Source organism: Manduca sexta, chromosome 3 (assembly GCF_014839805.1).
Source record: "Manduca sexta isolate Smith_Timp_Sample1 chromosome 3, JHU_Msex_v1.0, whole genome shotgun sequence".
Lineage (NCBI taxonomy): Eukaryota > Metazoa > Arthropoda > Insecta > Lepidoptera > Sphingidae > Manduca > Manduca sexta.
In genome coordinates, this window is record NC_051117.1 from 6,129,376 (window position 1) to 6,149,828 (window position 20,453).

Sequence of the window (20,453 nt, forward strand, 5' to 3'; positions counted from 1 at the left end):
ATGGTTCGTACTGTACTTGACATAGTTACAGAATAAAAGTAAAATTTACCTTTACTAAGTAGAGATTGCTTCGAGCGATAAAACCGCCAAATGTACCACTTCTCAGCCTCCGTTGTTTTTAATTTTAAGTAGAAATTATTATACATTAAATATATAAATAAATAGGTCCTTTTTGTATCATGCACAAAACATTATTACAATAGCTTAAGTATCGAAGTAAAGACACAAACACTATGATTATGAAATAATATTTTATCTGCATGTAATACATCTTTCTAAAATACCTTACATTATTTTGTTTGGCCAAGCGAAGCTGGGATCAAAGCTAGTTTAGTAGATAAGTAAGGTTAGGTTAATTCGGGTCAGTAGTTAGTTTCGTCCGGTTAATGTAATAATCGAGATAAGAATCTGGGAGTTAGTAGCATTTGTTATAAAAGTACAATCACTTTAGTTTCCAGATCATTCTGGTTTGAGAAACCGTCCAAATTGAAAAGCGATGCGAATGAAGATATTCATTCTCATGGATTGTGATAACTTTGGGGCGAGATAGTCCCCACATTAAATAAAACGTTCGTAAACATTCCAGAAAGTATAGGTATTAAAAAGAAACAATTTTTGATTCTCTTTGACAATTATTTTTAATATTTGAATTATTTTTTTACCGGCCAGCGCTTTGTACAAATAGAGCGCTGCCTTAAAGAGTCTAACCGACCTATTCCCCATAATCTCTAAAAATTATGTGTAGTCACGACATGGGGGACATTCTTTGTGGGGTCAGAAGGAATCAATGATCAAAGCTATGTATATTAGTTGAGTAGTAGGCGAATACCTATTTTTATTTACGATGCTTAAAAGGCAATAATATCTAAACGACAAATAAGCCGTAAATATATTATATGTCTAAATATTTGTAATCGCCAGATTTTTCTGTGTCGTTTGATCCAAGTTTTCTAGCTGTAGAAAAATTTTAATATCATTGGACTATATTTTTATAAAGTAAAAATTAATTGTGATGAATTTTCTTTTTAAAACAAAAGTTTACTGATTGTCGCTTAGATATTATTGCCTTTCAAGCGTCGATTATAATTTTTATATATATATTGGGTAAATTGTTATTATTATTAGTTAATTGGGTATTATGATGAAGACTTATTAAAATAAGGAGTGTAGTGCCATACATAATATTATAAATCAAAATTCTGTACTGACTTCGTACTGTGCGTGGAAAGTAATGGACTCACTACTAGCCAAGCTACATCCATCTATAGGTTGTAAAACGCAATAAACTAACCAAAATATTTTGCTAAACATATCAAAACACAGTTCCCAATCATATCAATACACGCAAAATTTAATTATTTAAATTATCACCTATTACAAAAAGTTGTTTTATGAACTGATATTGATTTGCACTCGACCCCTGGTGATAAGGTCTCTGTACTAACGCCAGTCGCATTATTTTAGTGGTTTGACATGGCCGACACCTCGGTGAGTTATTTTATTTTATCGTTCACTTACGGGTTTTGCAATTCATATATTTATAGAAATTTTTTGACCTCGTTTTTTAGATAGATTGCCATCCCTTCAAAAATACATTATAACTATATCTATTTAATAAATAAATAACGTTAAAATATTGTTGCATTGTCCACAGCTGGGCACTGTAACTGATAGGTTAATGGCCTTAGTCTACCATGATGACTTAATAATTATGCAGATATTTCAAGTCAATATTACATGTTCGTCAAAAACCCAAACAATAACCTAAAATCATGCCAAAATACGCTGACATCTGACTCGGCACTTTACACACCTATCTAATAAACCTGTTTAAATTTGCGCATCGCGATCAATTCCAAATGTCCGTCAACAATAGCTAAGGTCACATATAAATAGTATTGTATGCAGTTGTCCATTGTACAACATAATAGTTTTAATGCGTCGTGCCTTCGTGTCATCCAACCTCACTACTTACGCTTCTGTACTAATGAAGTTAGGTTTGGATTTTTAGATATTTTGATGCTTTTGAATCTTCTGTGTATGTGTTAAAGGATCTTGATTCTTTTATTAATACCATATTTTTGCACACACAACAACACGCATTTATCCCCGAAGGGATATGCAGAGGCGTTACTAGAGCAACCACTTTTCGCCAAGTGTGTTCCGTCCAATTATGTGACAGGGGGCGAGCCTATCGCCATATCGGGCACAAATTCCAGACTCCAAGCTAATACTAAGCTGAAAACTCAAATATCACTTTGCCCTACCCGGGATTCGAACCTAGCACCTCAGAGCGCTGCCCTATCGCGTATGCAGTACAACTACACCACCAAGGCATTAGTATACAGACCATAGTTTCGTTTAAACTATTCTCGTTTGCTCTTCACCACAATAAGTACAATTACCTTGAGATATTTGCAATCGTATGTACGATCTATTCAGTTATCTAACACTATCTTAAAGTACTTTTGGGTGATCTTTTAGGGACTTTATCTACTGTTTATTAGTTATAATTGTTCGTATTACTATATTTTTTTATACGAATACCGCACAGTGACTCCACTGCACCTGATGGTAAATGAAGTGGGATGTAATAAAATGTCGACTGACGAGAGATGATTATCCCTCGGCAGTCGACACAATTATGCCGGCCTGTTGGAACCGGATATACACAGGGCTGATTCCGGAACGCGACACACTTACGTGACCCACTATGGCGGGTTTAGCACATTATGTACGGTGTTCGCTATACGGGCGAATATAAAATATATCCTACTAATCAAAAATTAAAATAATTTTATGTACCTCAAACATTTTATTGAATACGAGTATGAATTTTGATACCGCACTATGAAAGCAACTTAAAGAATATCAAGAAATCTATAATGAAAGAAAAACATCGTATAAAAAGATTCTTGTATAAGTATTACGTGTCATAATCTGAAGAGATTCAGCGTGGACTAGATACCAAGTGTTGGTCAATAGGCTTTTGAGAGTTCAGTCTCGTATTCATGCCATTCCAAATAGGTCAAGAAGTTGCAAAAGACTAGAAATAAACCGATTTTCGACGTACTGAAGCTTAATTGTACCAATTTTTAAAAGTTATTGTTTCTAATAAGCCTTTCTCCAAAGGAATTGTTCAAGAAACATTTCACAAAATTTTTATATCTGGTTAGTCATCATCTGGTCAGTCAGTCAAACACGAGATTTTCCAGTAATAGTATTATTAAATCTTTTGTTACAATTGTCAGAATACTCTAAGTTACAATTGATAAAGAAATTGATAATTCACCAATGATTCCGTAGGAGGCAATTGTTGATAAGTTTTATAGAAGCGGAATGAAAAATAGTTTCAAGATCATTTCATAATGCCGCTATATAACCTTTTTCAAAGTTGACCATATTTTAAGCTTCTCTCGTCTTCAGTAAGTCAACATGTAACTTAATAGGAGAATTGACTTCGCTTTTAGTAGAGTAAACATTTTCTATGTTAAGGGATATCGGATTTAGATTTCAAAATTGAGAGAAAATCCTTGAAAAACATTTGATTGTGACTTTCGTATTTAGCGCAAGAACAACTATATGTTAGTATGTTTACTAAATATATCTCACTTAGCACCATATTTCATATGATATTTAAGTTTTATTTAATATAAATTGGATTACCCGGGCACACCTATATTCTACAATCTAATTTGAAAATACTTCTAAATTGCATTCATGTTTTTCTAGTCTTCGCAATGTCACAGTATTTCATTTACCTTATCTGACGAGTTTCTTGTGCAGTCCAAGTTTAAAATATTCCGATAGCATGCGGACTTCTTGAAATAGCTCCACTTTCCACCACTTTCATTTCCCTTGCACTGTTCGTGCGATACTTTCATCTAAAATAACGCAAATTTCCAAGAAACTGGATTGTCCCACGTCATATTTCAATGGTCCTTAATATTTTAAAGGACTCCTGTCTTAACAGTTAGGTAAGAAGGCGTAGTCGGCATACATTTTTGTAATGTTCGCAATATGCAGATTTAAGAAGTATTTTCCGACGCTTCATAATTTGAAAATTGTACCATCATATGATTGTGAAATGTAAGGTTAATTCCTGTAGGATCTATTTCTGATTTCATAGAAAATATTTGCTCTGTTTGGGACCAAAATGGTAAATTTTTATGTTAACTACAATTGTAAATAATCTGTTAATTATTATTATTGTTTATCGTAATGTTTGCCAGATTAGACCTTGGACTGGGACTGTAGGTGTTCTGACATCACCGCATTGAACCTTTTCTATTGCAGTATTTATTCATTATTCATTTTAATGATTTCGTATCATAATATAGAACTAGATACGTATAATGTACATATTATTTTGCCCAAAAATTATCAACTGTAACCTTTTGATTAGGAATTAAAATATCAAACAGTAATACAAGTTCTAAAGATACCCTGAAGATATTATTTATATTATTTCGATTTTAATCTCCATAATACTACGTGACGGCGCGGCGCGGCGTGCGTTGGCTTCGTCCCTGCGTTTCATGAAGGGTGACGTCATGATTTACTACATTTACGCCCGAATACTGAAACGCTACTCAACCAACCAACTTGTCTGAGGCCTACTTAAATTTAACAGGCTACTTAATTTAAATGGCATTCTCAAACGTACATTAAAAGATTTTACGGAAAACTCAGTTGAGGAGCAGTTAATTTGCTATAGATTATAAAAAGTATGTTTTCGTTTACATAATTTTAATAAAATGATATTTATGTGTCGTTTTACGCAGCATAATTTATGAAACATAAAAAAATCAAATAACGTAATACGCAGTTTAATTAAAAATGATTTTTAATTATTAAATTCTCAACATTGATGTAGTAAATACATTTCAACTTATTTATACTTGCCATTTGGCAGCATGATCAGTATTGACATTAGTCACTTTAGAAAAAAAAACTTCTGCATCTGTCAAATTTTCGTCAACAATTAAATCGTAGTGATTATTTTCTCTTTGTTAACAATATAATTCTTATTTCGTGTCTTACCACAGAAGTTTCTATTTTATAATTGTATAAATATAATCAATGGAGTCTGCAAATAACAAAACCCAAAAAAGGGGTTGAAATTATACCTAAATAGAAAAACAAGAACTGCTGGATATAGTGAAAAAGTATTGGATTTATTTGGAGGCCCATCGAATTAAGAAAAAAGGGCATTGCACGATGCGGGCTGCTTCCGACGTTCAATCTGGAAATTTTTGCGGGAGGCCTTTGTTCAGCAATGGATATCATGTGGCTGATAATGTTTTTTCTTTGTTAAAATTTTTTTGAAAATATATTTGTTTTATTGGCAGCTCTCGTGAGGAACACAAGCAGTGAGCTGTGGGCGAGTAGCCGGCTGTGAAGTGAGAGGCCGTGGGTTCTCTTGTGTGATATATATAATCAATCAATCAATCAATAATTTATTCAAGAAATAGACTTCTGCAGGCATCTATATATATGTTCTATGTGTAGCAAAATGTCTGTAATAAAATTTTATATGTCTGATATATAAGAATTACAATTAAAAAATATAATAATTACAATAAAGTTTCTTCTTGCTTCTCTAATAATTATTTCTTCATTCGGACATGTTGACTTTCAATAAAATTTATTTCCTTTAAAACTGTTACATACACACATAATATAGCTAATCATCCTAGAAGGGGTAGGCAGAGGCACAACTAGTTCCATGATATAAGCACAGGCACAACTAGTGCCATGATATGAGTACACCATGATGTACCATAGGTTCCTACACATGAGAAATATCCCAGATGACCCTTTGATAGGTGCCTGTGGTAAAGAAACGAAGGGCAATAAATATCTGGTATTTCTTTTTACGACCGGCTAAGCTGGATCAATATCCAGTTTAAATCAATATGATGAATGAAAATTGCTGAAATGACAATTCCTGAATTAAAAAGCATAATTTAGGACAATTCCTGAATTAATCAACATAAATACTCTTCGAAAGTGTCTAATTTCTCTCGATTTCTTCGATTGACCCTATATTCTTCTTCAGACAGTGATGATAGTGAAGAAAAAGACATTTTATTAAATCGAAAGAGAATATAATAACAACTAACACAACAATAAATATTTTAGCGTAAAGATTTTGAGAGTAGTCGCAAGCACTCTCAAATTAATCTCAATTAACAGCCATATAAGGCGGCCTTAAATAGCTGTCAAACTATAAGCAGGGTTTGTGAATACCGTTTGAATCAATAAGCGGACCTTAAACCTTCGTCGCCTTAAATTTAAGGTTAGGAAATAAGTGACGTTTCAGTATACCAATTTCAAAGATAACGAATGCTTAAATCCGTGAGGCCATCTTAAATATTTAAGTGGCGTTTGAGTATTCGGGCGTTAATGTTGTGGTAAATATGTTAGTTATTTAGTTCTACAGTAATTTGTTTCGTGAGTAACAATTCGAATCACTAGTCTTTGAACACAAATCCTTATTCATATATTCTTTTGCCTACGTCCAATTCTATCAAAGTATAGTTTATATTATATCAACTATTGATTTTCGGAAACCTAGTTTGTACACTATAGAACCAAAAGGCGTTTACATTTATCTATGTTTTATTAAGTATAATAAAATTTTCATTATTTTTGGAAGTAAACACATCAATAATGTACAAATCTTCATCCATAGATCATGATTGTTCACAAATCTAGTCTACAATTACAAAACAGACTCCATTTTGCGAATAATCATCCATAATTTCTCCAACTAGGTACAAAGCTTCAACTCAACTACGGGTAGTTTCTCTTCCATTTATTGTATACGTAGACTTGTGCAGCCACTGTCTAACAGTAAGTTTCTATTGTTGAAACGATGCATTCACAAGTCTCAAGTTACTTTCCGGCTACATTTTGCTCGTGGCATCTACGTCACTTCTATGTTCCCCTCATCCAAGATTCCTTTATTTTACCTTTCAGTCTTTGTGGTTGGATGATGCTTGCCAGGAGTGTAATGAAGTCCTTTGGTGTCTAAAATATTGTTTATTTTTATTTTAGAACGTGTTGTTACGTTGAAAAATACTAGAACTGAACTTCGAATGGCGATCATTGTCTTGCATGTTTAAGTAGTAAATTATTTACAATGTGTTTACAAATTCATTCTTAATATCCTACATTAATTATATTACTGTAGTTTTATATTTTGTCTCGAACCTAGTAACTTATAATTCAATTCAGGTTCTAATTGCAGATAATTTTGTCGAATTTATTGACAATTATTACTCAGAAACCTTGTTATTTTAAAGACTTATGCCGTATATGTTAAGTCCCCTTGAGAGAGATAGAAGAAGATTTTTGCTAAATATTCTTACATTTCCAAGGCTGTATGGTCGACGTTTGCAAGGTAGTAAAAACTTCGTATTCCTGTACGAGTAAATATACCTCGTATGACAAATCTATTGTAGCACGAAATATTATGCTAATACTCGTCTGGGCATTAATCCATACGTGTTAGATCATACACACGACGCTCTTTAAACACGCTAAAACGAGCGTTTTTTACACACGTCTCATGCGTGTATTCACCGAGTTCCTAACAACATCGCGTTGACTAGTACAATTCACAACTTTCCCTCTTAGTTAATCATGAGTATCTGATAGCTATTGTCAGAGATAAAACGGTGACAGAACGCATTAAGTTGATGTTGATGTAGGTTATTCAGGCCGGAAAATTAAATAGTTTTCTGTGAATCGCGGCAGGTTAAAAAACGCCATGTGTGTAAATTAACAGACGTCCCCTCTTATTTACATATAGGATATAACCATTCATTCTTCATCCCCACCCATTGAGTACAAGTGAAAAGGGCGCAAACGATCGCCAAGGACTTCCCATTTATTAGCGTCTCAAGTACCAACTCTTGATATAATTTATGACGCATTTCAGACAGATAATGAATATTTGGATCAATTTAATATCTGATATCGTTTTGTTTCTTTTATATATTAAAAAAAATATATTATGAGGTTAAGATCTTTAATTACAAGGTATTTAGGATAACTTTTTGAAAGTAATTTAGGTAATATAATTTCTACTTATACGGTTTAATAATGGAGTACAAAAAAATATGCTCATATATGTTATAGTTAATAATATTTATTATTAATACATGTAGGAATAATATATTAGTATTACAATTACTACAAAACAGTGACAAACTACTAACATAACGAAAAAAAACTCACAATGACATATCGCCGTGGGTAACGCATTAAATTGTTTTTATTGTTATGTACAGCAATTGTTAGATTTCATTATAATGGACAGATTGACAGCTCAACACCTATCAATCGATAGAAATTCTATTGAAAAAGAAAGTAAAACGGCGATTTCGCGCGCTTTTACCTTAATCAAGTTTTTCTTGAATAACCGTTATGGGAATAGTTTTTCTTGTATATTTACTTCGTATGTTTGCTTACATTAACGGCTAATTGAATAACCACTTATAGATAACTACAAGTAATGAATTAAAATATACAATGCGCAATAAATTGTTTGAGTTATGTATTTGCGGCGCTAACACCATCTAGTGTTTACATAAAATATTAATTTGGAGGTGAACGCAAAAGGAAAAAATGAACATTCCATTTTTGAAAATCGAATAATTTACCTTACATGCCAGTATTATGTTATGTGTAAATAACGAGCTCTATAAGGAGTTATACCAAATGAGTATTTAATTCTGCACGAACAATAACCTATTATAAAGTTTGCATACCTTTTATCACTTTCTACTTAAAAACACGCAACCGACGCGAGGGGACGTGGAATACCTTCTATTTTAGGATTCACATTTTCAGTTTCAGTCTGTGGTTCGCAGGGGACGCGCCGCTCGTACGGCTTTGTCCTCTGACGCGAATTTATCCATAAATAATAAAATAGTTCGTTAAAAAAATGACAGTTGACGCCACAGCGACATCTGTGTCCGGGATCAATATAAAAGTGAGTTATTTTTATGTTACGCCGAATACGGTATTTTAGGAATTAGTAAAAGACGGCCATGTCCGGTGCTGTGAGATTGTCCGCTTTATAGTCTAGATTTAAACAGGTTTATTTAGACATATATCCTGTAATTTAACAGAAGTATGTATGTTTATTTTGTTTTGTAAACAAGAATAATTTAAACATGGTGTTATTTATTTTGCGCTTCCTTTCTTTGGCGCTGTACTAATAATTTTGCCGTGTTATTTATATCAAAATATATAGACAACTTTGGTTAATTCGTATTTGGCATGAAGCCGAGTGCAATGGAAAATAGTGTTTTTCTCATGAGGAAAATATTTCTTAAATAATTTGCAAATATCGTCATGCTATACCCAAATCTGACGTCAAAACATAATCGGTTAGTTTTAAAGAAAAAAGCCAAAAAATCGTGTAATGTAACTATTTTTGTTTACATACATAAACATAAGTCAATCTAGACTAAGTAAATATTCTCATTATGAATATAATGATAATGCACATGAACTTATATGTATTCATTCATGTAATGCTGTATTCACCATTCATGAACTCTCGAATCCTGGAGACCACCCAGCTATGACCTGTTTTTGTTTCCACACCGGCGCTCAAACCGGTCGCCGTGCAGATTATGAATTATGCACACATAATTTTGCATCTTTTGGTCTAAGTACTTTTTACTGTTTGGACGTGAATTCGTCTGTTTAAGATGAATAATATATTAAAACAATTTAGCCAGTGTAACTACTGGACATAACAAGACTTAACATCTATTGTCTTAGGATGGCGAGCGCAGTGGTATACCAAACAATATTTTGTAATTAAATGTGTTGGATGGTGTTTCTTCTGTTTATGGGCGGTCGTATCGCTTACCATCAGGCGAACGGCAAGCTCGTCTCATCATTCAAAGCAATAAAAAAAAAAAATCAAAATTAATTCCTCCCCTACCTTTCTACTCAATTTTGTTATTGTAAAAGACTGTAATGTCCAAATAGTTATCGATCTTTAAGAGCATAAAAACTCTGGCCTGTTGATCTTGACTTACAGAAGTTGCAATAGCTAATATGCTTACGAAATCAGGATGGTTTCGTAAAGATAGTTGTGCAAAAAGAAAATGCACCTTCCTAGATGATGTATAAGTATATTTTTCATCTACCCTTGAAATTATATAACCTCAAATTTGAACCTTAGTAAGTGCTAAAATCCTCGTGACTCATTAATGGAAACCTATCAAGTGTTACACAATGAACAATGGAAAGCCTTATCTAATCACATTCTCTAATGCCAATCTTGTTTATATTGATAGCGTATGTTTGTGCATTTGTTTGCAATTTGAAGAATTTGAGAGCCTGTTTGTCTGGCCTTTTTTAACTATAGGGTTCTAGGATCTCACTGATTGGTCCATGTTTGCTTTCACTATTCCAATGATTCGTTCTTTGAAGATAATGTAACTTTTACTAAACCTTTTCTACCTATATTCTCTCATAACCTAATGCTTAGTTACTGCATGAAATTTTAAAGGAAATTCTACCTATATTCTCTCCTTTCTACCTTTTCTACCTAATGCCTAGGTCATGTCTCTAATGTTCAAAGGAAATGCCTCTTCCATTAAGGCTACCATAATAATTGCTGGATGGACAGCGCCTTACAATAACTTATTATTATCCCTATATGTATTAACAATACACATAGTGACTCATACCCATGATTCATGATTCAAGGCCACGCACGCACCCTGTTATTGACCGTCAACTTTTCGCACTAAAATCGTATTAAGCATACTTACTTTTGCTCGCGACTTCGCCCCCATGATAGTTTTCCCGGGATAAAAAGTAACATATGTCCTGCCCAGGGTCTCAAACTGTCTCCATACCAAATTTCACCGAAATCTGTTCGGTAATTTTTAAGTTTATCGCGTTCAAACAGAAATGGCGGTGGATTTTTTTTATAAAATGTAATTAAGTATATTCTGAGACCCAAATTGCTCGAAGTTTCTTTCAGTTTTTCTATAACATGAGCTGATATCTCTCAGAGATCTAACCTCACGCCTTCGCAGTCAATTTAATCAGTAAACTAGGATCCCCCTCTTTATGCACTGACGCTTTGTAAATTCTCACGTCAATTGCTGCAAATTGGCGGCGCACTCACCCAGTCTGGCCAAAAAGTCGGAAATTAGCGATTGTCGGCAAAATGTTTTGTCCGACTGTCTGTGTTTGTGTAGTCAATATAACACAATTGTAGATTCCTATATATCGCTTCATTACTTTCGTTTTCATTTTTAACTTCATTGTGTTTCGTTGATTATTACATTAATTTATCTTTTAAAAGTGTTTTCTTTATTTGCATAATTGATTGCATCTATATAGGTTTTATTTCTTCTGTACATAGAAACTACGTTTTATATTTTAATACATATCATTGAATTTCAAAATGTATCAATTTCTACTGTCTCTCATAATTGCGTGTTTGTTTTATCACTTTAATATATTAATGTAAAATTTTTGAACTTATTCAGTAAATGGTTGCTGATTTCATACATTTATAAAATATAATAGAATAGCAGATTAATTGTAGAGCATTTTTTGTAAAACTCATAACTGAATGTTGCTCTGCTAAAAATATTTGTAATACATACAGTTATAATTCTAAACTAATATTAAACACTACTGACAAAAAGAAGCATCTTTTTAATGTTGAAAAAGTATTTTTGTACTTAGTATTTAATTATTAAGAACACCATTGTTTACCGTTAGCAAAAGTCGCGCGTTTTTGTTTTGATTACACATACGTCGGTATTAAAGTGGATATCCTTGAGTATTTCAATATTAGTTCGGCTTTCGATGACTCTACTGCTATATTTGCAATGATGACAGTTTTCGCTAATTTTACAACGTGCATCTTATTTTTGTCACGGTAATACTGATGTTTAAAATCGTCAGTCTAAAATAAATTATGATCAAACGTAACATTAATAAAATACAATGTATCGCTTTCAGAAACGAAATCTGTTTCTCAAACGCAGTGGTAGAATTCAAATACTACTGCTTCACCAATATTTTGCTTAAATGCTTTATTATAATACTCTTTATCTTTTTGTTTCAGAGCTCCCAAAACCGACTTCTCATCAAAAATGGCAGGGTGGTCAATGACGACGGAGTTGAAGACTCTGATGTTTACATCGAAGACGGCATCATCAAGTGAGTACTGAAAATATTTTAGTTATCAGATGAATTTAAATTCAAGCAGAAGTATTATTGACTAATTATTTTAGACAACAACAAATCAATAATGGATGAAAATGTAAAGAATCTAGTTTATAAATTCAGAAACCTCCGACATTCGATGCTATAAAGAATTTATAATTAAAATTTATCGTTGCAGTTATGTAGATTTACTAGCTTTTGCTCTCGGCTCTTCGCCCGCGTGAAGGAGTTTTACGGGATAAAAGTCCCGCTATAGATTTACCCTGGATAGAAATTCTAAAGCCTTCCCAGGATCTTGAACTATATCCATATCAAATTTCATAAAAACCGTTCAGTAGATTTTGAGAAAATCGATCACATACAGACAGACAGTAAAGGGGACTTTGTTCTGCAATATTTATAGATAACATATCCTTACTCATATATAAGATAAGTAATGCCATGTTGAAATCTTTAAAGCCATCAATACAGCAATTTCCAACGAAACAGCACCATCAGTTTATTAACCTTTACTTGCGACGGGTTTGGCAGGAGATCAATCCCATGGAAGCTTTCTCTTTCCCACACACACTATTTTGAAAGTGCGAAAGAGACGGAACACCCCATGGGGGTTGCAATTTATTGATTCAACCGGTTTCAGCAGACGTCCCGTCTCCAAAGTTAAGCGGAACATTAAATGCTATACATTTTCTTACAGCTATATTTTTCGTAGCGTACTCTTGTATATTGACAACCTCTTTCAATTCCACTTAATTTCAATGATCTTAATATAATAAAAGCGAGTTCGTGACAATATTTAAAAAACTTTTAAATGAATTTAAATATAACGTGGGACAAAACTTGGGGTTAAGGCCTGGAATAACCTACAGGCTTCTTATTTTCCAGAAAAATACAACTTATACCGAAAAGGTTCATTCACCCGGGCGAAGTCATGAGCAATTTACTGTTAATTACTAGGTTACGTAACATCAATAAGCATATAAATAAGAGTATATTACATCCCAAATCCTTTGCAAGTCGACCTGGTTATTACACAGTATTATGTACTAAAATGTAAACATGTAATTTAGAACATCCTGTTGTGTTAGCTCATGATGAACTGAATCCTAATATTTCTAGCATCATGATTCACGTTTTGAAATAAATCTGTATTTCTAGATTGCTTTTATGTTTTGTACGTAACGCCTTTATTCCGAAGGGGTAGGCAGAAGTGTAACCAGAATACCCAATTTTCACCATATGTGTCATCCCATGATAGGAGGCGATCCTTTCGCCTTATCGGGTACAAATTCCAGACTCTTGCTAATATTGAGAATATAAATCCAATATTACCCAGGATTTGAATCCGGGACCTAGGAGCAGTGGCATACCAAACATCCTACACAACTACGCTGACATAATGCTATGCTGGATATTCAATTTCTCACCTCTTAAATATACTTTAAGTGAATTAGTTTAGATCCAGTAAAGACAAATAAAGATAGGAGAGTACAATTGCAAAGTCAAAATACGTTTCCAAATTATTTAAAATCTCACATTAACATAACAGTATCAACAAAAGAAAAACACAGATATAACAAGAATCAGATTAGGTAAACATCCATATAGCATGGTTATTCCATAAAAAAATGTAATAAATATCTGTAAATAAATGTCAAAACAAGCTATAAGAATAGTTATTAATACTAAAATACATTTAAATCAATCATATACCTACGATCATTTGGAATTAGCGATAAAATTAACAAAAAACCTCACAATGTACATCAAAAGAAACCAGCTCGGGACAGCGGGGGTATAAATAAAAAGATAAAACGTACATTAGCAAATAATCTGGTGATATCAAAAGAAATAATATCGTGTCACAATATGTAAACATCTGATTTCTATTCATCAGCTAATCTAACCTTAAACCATTAGTAATTACATTACCATGCGATATATTATCGCGTGTCGTCAATTGCAATGAAAGTGAACTTGAATAGTTCGTTTTTACTGACGCAGCTGATGTTTCCTGCAATGGTTACACGCGACGGCAAATTTCGAGTTATGGATTTGTACCTTTATCCGTATATTAGGATATCCGTAAACCTCAATGTTAAAAGAGCTTCAAAGACAAGTTCACTAACCTCTTATTGCTATAGTTAGGTCTTCTTGATGATTCTAAAAGATTTTTACCCCTAAGTTAGAATAAACTGAGTACATATGTTATAGAATTATACATTAGCAGTCTTACTTATAAAAAATTCGCAAAGCTATGTTTAATTAAAACACAAATTTACTCGATCAGCTGTAAGTCAAAACCCACCGTCTTGCCTCTTAATAAGGTTTAAACTAGGAAACCGGTGATATTTTTGACAGCTATTTAAGCAACTCTTAACCACCTCTTAACGCTACAAGTTTATAAGTAAGACTGTAGATTGATAACTTTCATTTTGCATGTTTGTGTTTGCTTTAATGTATTTGTTATAATAAATGAACCCATCTGATTCACGTAAAAAGACGAAGCAGTCCCGAAGAAATAGTAATTTAAAAAAAATGATAACCCTCTCAAAGTGTGGACTCTGAAAGTTACCATTTAATCTAAATAAATTGTAACTGAATCAAATATGTAAGGGGCTTAATGTCGTTAACGGAATACTATTTTGTAACACTTCTCTTCAGTAGGGGACCATCCTATGTTTTATTTTGAATATTATTCTATATTATGTAATGGTAAAAAGTACGAAATAGATGCCCTTCACCGAAAACTGCATTAAAATTGTTAAACAAAAGATAATAATTCATGTTTAAAAATTTGCAATGTGCAGACTGCAGTAGTAGACGCGTAGTGAGCATGTAGCTTTATCTCTTTCTTTCCTACGCGTCGTTATTACCGATGACGTCACGTGCGCGTATTGCGCCTCTTTTCCATTGCTTGACACTTACGCCTTCTATTGAAATTCATATTAGAACTGGTTGATTTATTACCGGATTTTAATCCTTCTGTGCAAGAATGTATGACATATATTTAATAAAAGGAAAGAACAGACATGAGTCCGATACCATATTGTTGCTTAAGAAACTACAAAATTTACTACACATCGTCACGGCGTCGCGCATATGGCTGGCGCAAATCATAACATACGTTTTATAGTACAGTTACGTCAGGTGTACCGGAAAGGGAGCTCATAGCATTATGGAGATATAGATAAAAATAACGCATGTCATGTTCGTTTGTACTTTGCATGAAATACTCTCATACGTAGTTTCATGGTGAGTTCTTATTTTTCCTCTGATGGTTGTTTTTTGCGTACTGGCGAGTTCATTATCTCTGATGGTTGTTTTCTGCTCTTTATAATTTTAGGGACTTATACAATCGATGACTATTAAATACGTCATCTATTACATTTGATGCCGATAAGTTTGGATAATAGTATTCATTTACAAATTAGAGCTTAAACGCCCGATAGGAAATCTCAAATACATCTCTACTTTTTATTTTTATCCAATTTCAAGCATTTCTTTTCAAGCACCTTGCAGATTTATTTCGGTTAATTTTAGTTAGATTTCACCTCTCCTCTCCCTTCAGGTCCTTACAAAGTGTTGTCCAACCTTGGAATCTAACCCTGGACATCACAGACAGACCATTTATTATTCTTTAACATATCGCATTGTGTCAAATAGAAATGATCTAAAGACATTGCCCATAACCAATATAAATTATCACTGAGCCATTGTAATGATTTCTCACACACGATGATTAATGATGGGTTTATTCTCAAGGTTCTTATACCTGTGATGACACAATATGTCCTATACACTCAAGATTGTCTCACGTTCGTTACGTTTGTTAATGTCGATTTAGTTTCATCACCGTCATTTTTAGTTCACTGGTAGGTCTCATATGTGAGAGTCTGCCTGTGTAGGTACCACCATAATGTCTATTCCTGCCGCTAAGCAGTGTGTAGTCACTGTTGTGTTCGGCTTTGAAGGATATTATAGCCAGTGTAACTACTGAAAAATCAGTAATTAGTCTATTGTTATAATTCTGAAGAGCTGCGATAGCCTAGTTGGGTGTGGAACGGACTGCCGAGACGAATGTCCGCAGGTTCAAATCCCAAGGGCACACACCTCTGACTTTTCTAAAAATCATGTGTGTATTCTTTGTGAATTATCGTTCGCTTAAACGGTGAAGGATAACATCGTGAGGAAACCTGCACATCTGAGAAGTTCTCTATAGGAATTTCGAAGGTGTGTGAAGTCTACCAATCCGCACTAGGCCAGCGTGGTGGACTAAGGCCTAATCCCTCTCAGTAGTAGAGGAGGCCCGTGCTCAGCAGTGGGCAAGTATATAATACAGGGCTGATATTATTATATTATTATTATATATAATTGTTCTAGTTATTAATCTTCAGTTACAATTCCAACTTCATTTTCAACTCCGCCATCTTTCTTTTAAATGACATCCATGACGGGTATGTCTTCATCAAACACATATTTAAAATCCACTTCTCAACATAGGCCTCTAAGATTTCCGAACGGAACTGTAAAATACGATCTTATAATTTACTCTACTAATTCCATAGCTTTTTGCTCAGAACCTTTTTTGTGTGTGTTTTCTTGTCAAAATCTGTCAAAGTCAATGTTTATCGATGTCAATATCTCAATTAATTCTCCATTGAGGCGCATTTAATGTACAGGTTTGACATGAAATCTCGTCATTCCGGTCTGACAAAGTAGAAAGTATTGCAAATAAAACATAACACCTTGTTTTGACAAATTCTGGTTTGATCACTGAATATAATTAACTAAGGGCGGTATTGACAAACCAATGTCACTTTTAAGTAGGATCTTAAATACATATTTGATGTAATGAACTATTTACTAAGTAATACGTAAGATTTCATATATTTTACGTATTTTATATCCGCCCGGATAGCGACCACCGTACACAACGTGTTAAAACCTTCTATAGCGGCCCACGTAAGTGTGTCGCGTTCCGAGATCAGCCTGTGTATATTCGGTTCCAAAGGGCCGGTATAATTGTGTCGACTGTCAGTGGACATTGTATTAGACCCCACTTCACTTACCATCAAGTGGTGGTGGCAGGGGGCTCACTTTGCGAGCCCGTGTGAAAAATGCTTTAAATTAAGTGCTTGTTTTGACTGAGTTGGCGTCAGCCCCGGATCTAGGGGGGGGGGGGGGGGGCAAGCAAGGGCCCGTGCCCCGGGCGGCGAATTTAGAGGGCGGCAAATTCAAACATGGCAGACGAATACACAACTCATAATTAAGGCAACTTTGACTACTGAAGACAAAAGTAAAAATATAGGTGGTCGGGGGCGGCACTATCCAGATTTTGCCCCGCTTCCAAAAAATTCAAGATCCGGGGCTGGTTGGCGTAGTATAATAACCATAACTGTCAAAATGCGTCATATACTGTGACTTAAGATTTCATTTGAGATGTCGATCTGTTTATAAAATAGCAACGATCTTAAGATGCTTACTTTAACTTGACAGCGTATCGCACTTCAAAGCTAAATTTAATTGCATCTATTACTACAGCCCTAAGAGTTGTAACGACTGTTTCAAGTTGCTCGTGGTGATGAAGCTAATTATGTAAACTTATATGCAAAATAATCCTTAGTTCTTCCGCCTTTTATAGGCCTTTTAATCACCATTAAATTCCTGATACGTCTGAGACATGTTATCATCGGGAATATTAGATATTGTTAAACGAAGTAGACCGAACATTTGTCAGTAGTGAATAGCAGAAGTATTTTTATTCCAATTTAGACTAAATATTTCTGATACAAAAAATTTAACCACCTACTTAATAGGTGCAGCGTAGATCCATTCATATCAATAATTGCATCGTCATCAAATCCCATGGAAGAAAGAAAACCACAATCTTTAAAGACTTTTAAAATTCCTTTTTATGTGTTATTTTTCACACAATCATCGTAAATCATCACTTGCCTTTTTACCTTCACGTTCTTAATTAACAATCTTATTTTCTTAATAACTTCTGTTCAGTTTTATTTTGTATTTTTTTTTATCAGGTCAGGACCAGGTGTCATTTGGTCAGGCAGTGGTGAACCTCCACGTCTCCTACATAGTCATGTCGCCGAATAATTTCAGTGTTCTCAAGATATAACATGTTTAGAGTCTAGCCCCCCTATTCATACCCGTGTTTTTATCTAAGGATCGAGTGAAGCTGTGATAACAAGTCTGTTTCTCAGTGCTGACGGCATGGCAGCCTTCGAAGTGCGTAGACAATATGGCCGTTGTGATTGGCTAATATTGAGATACAGCTTTAATCTAGCAATGCTCCGTCCTTAGATAAATAATGTCTATGAATAAGTGGGTAGTAATTTACCATTGGTGTCACTCTTCCCAACCAAGATGTTCATTTATAACATAAATCGACGTATTATTGTTTGTGGAACATATAGAACATAAACTAGGGTACGTCCCAGACTCGTATGAAAGACACCTAGATCACCTACCAATGTTCTCTGCCATGGTCATTCTTTTCAAACACCAATTGCTTCTATTTCGTCATTCAGACAATCCATCACTTAGTCCGCGTGCTCAACACTTATAATAAATAAAGACATATATTCTAGTGGGTGTATAATGCTATAATGATTTCGAACAGCCAATTCGAGAGTACTTTTTCAGTATAACGATGATCCATGCGTCCTACTTTCTTAAGCGCCTGATGACGCCCACATGGATAGTTTAAAATGAGAATCGGGTCATGACAACAGTTATAATGCATCTTGCATTGCATCAACATCAAGAAACAATAAAAAAACTAAAAATATAGTGAGTTCGAAACAGTTTCCTTGTTTTGGTTTGAAACAAACGGAGGAGATAAAAGAAAGTCTGTGATAAAAATAAATGCGGGGTAGACGTCTCTTACATCTTATTGTCTGAAATAGAAAAGGATTTTGTATTTTACTTAAAAATCTTTATGTTCGTATGGTAGAATTTTTTGTAATTATTTTCAAAAGTAAAAGAAAGCAGAACAAAATATTACCTTGCCTAGCAGCAAACTGGAACAGCATTTTAAAATCACCAATGACCAGCTTTTCTCCTTGGAATTCTCTGTCCGGCTGTACGTTCTACATAGCACAGCCATTTTATGTAATAAACCATAAAATTGGAAAGTAAATCGAAGAACACATCAAATTTTCATTACATTAAGAACACTTTCCATTCAAAACAATACGGTACTTCGCGTGCGTACAAAATATACAATGTTATGTAACTTGCGTGTGGGTTTTTATGATGTAGAAAACTAATTGTTGATGTGCCCTCTCAGTTACACAATGCTGGGTCAAGCACCTGGCCGCTCCAATTAGTGACGTTTCCATTGTTCCCGCCAACTCCGTGCTGCCAACCTGACAATGCTAAATGCGAGGGAGTTTTTAATGAAATTTCGCCGGGAAAATCTCTGTGGATTGTGAGAAGGCGGTGTTTGGAAATGAAATGAGCTTGTTTGTTTTAATAAGGTTCTGTTTTAATATAAGGTAACGGAATGGATGTTGTACGGCCTGGTGGAGGATTTATTAAAATTAATTTGTATTAAAATATCTAGTTTATTTTGATAATCGTGTCTCCCATATGATGTCATTGCTAATGATATTGTGTCTATACCATTGAATGAGCAGCTTTTCGTTTAATTCATTTTCTCCTATAGTTATCTATTTTGAAACAGTATTTTCATTCGGCACAATGCAGTGACATTTTTAATATTATCACCCATTTTTTATATTTGATCTCTTTGATAGTAAGTATAAATTATATTATGTTTATTTGACGAACGCGTGTCGCACATAAACGAGTTTTCCAATCGAGATATTTTTATACCCAGAAGCGAGTTTTATACAAGTGTCGCTAGATGGCGCTGCTCCAAACAGTCTAAACCTACATCGCGATGTCAAGATTCTCCGCCAAATAATGACTAGTCTCAAACAAGTTTACTGTGGTATCGCTTCTCGGCCTTTTGGCTAAGATCAAAGTGTAGTATCTGTTCTTTTCAGCTTAATATCTGAAAGTTCCCACATTGTGGGACCAGTATATTAAACTGATTTTTGTAAGGCGACGGGATGTTCGGAGCTCGCTCCACTCCCGTCACGGGTCGGCCCGGCATTGCAGTGCCGCCGGGATTGGCCTAATAATTACTTGAAAATTTACACATATTATCATTATATCCAAATCTAAAGAAAAACTGCTCACTT

At 34.1% G+C, this 20,453-nt stretch overlaps 1 protein-coding gene and 1 non-coding gene across 4 annotated transcripts in view; both read left to right on the forward strand.

Annotated features, from left to right (window-relative positions):
• The window catches only part of LOC115443825 (dihydropyrimidinase), a 61,683-nt gene that overhangs the window by 18,464 nt on the left and 22,766 nt on the right, over positions 1-20,453 (forward strand). Inside the window, exons 1-2 of one of the 3 annotated variants that reach the window (XM_037439028.1) lie at positions 1,443-1,488; positions 12,125-12,219. In XM_037439028.1, coding sequence (XP_037294925.1) covers positions 1,474-1,488; positions 12,125-12,219 — 110 coding nt within the window. In that variant the 5' untranslated portion in view covers positions 1,443-1,473. Of the gene's footprint in view, positions 1-1,442; positions 1,489-8,956; positions 9,005-12,124; positions 12,220-20,453 lie in introns of those variants that run through there. The other 2 variants (XM_037439025.1, XM_037439027.1) reach the window with 2 other exon arrangements.
• On the forward strand, positions 20,203-20,395 carry LOC115443835. Its single transcript, XR_003938658.1, has one exon. It is a non-coding gene; the product is annotated as a U2 spliceosomal RNA (small nuclear RNA).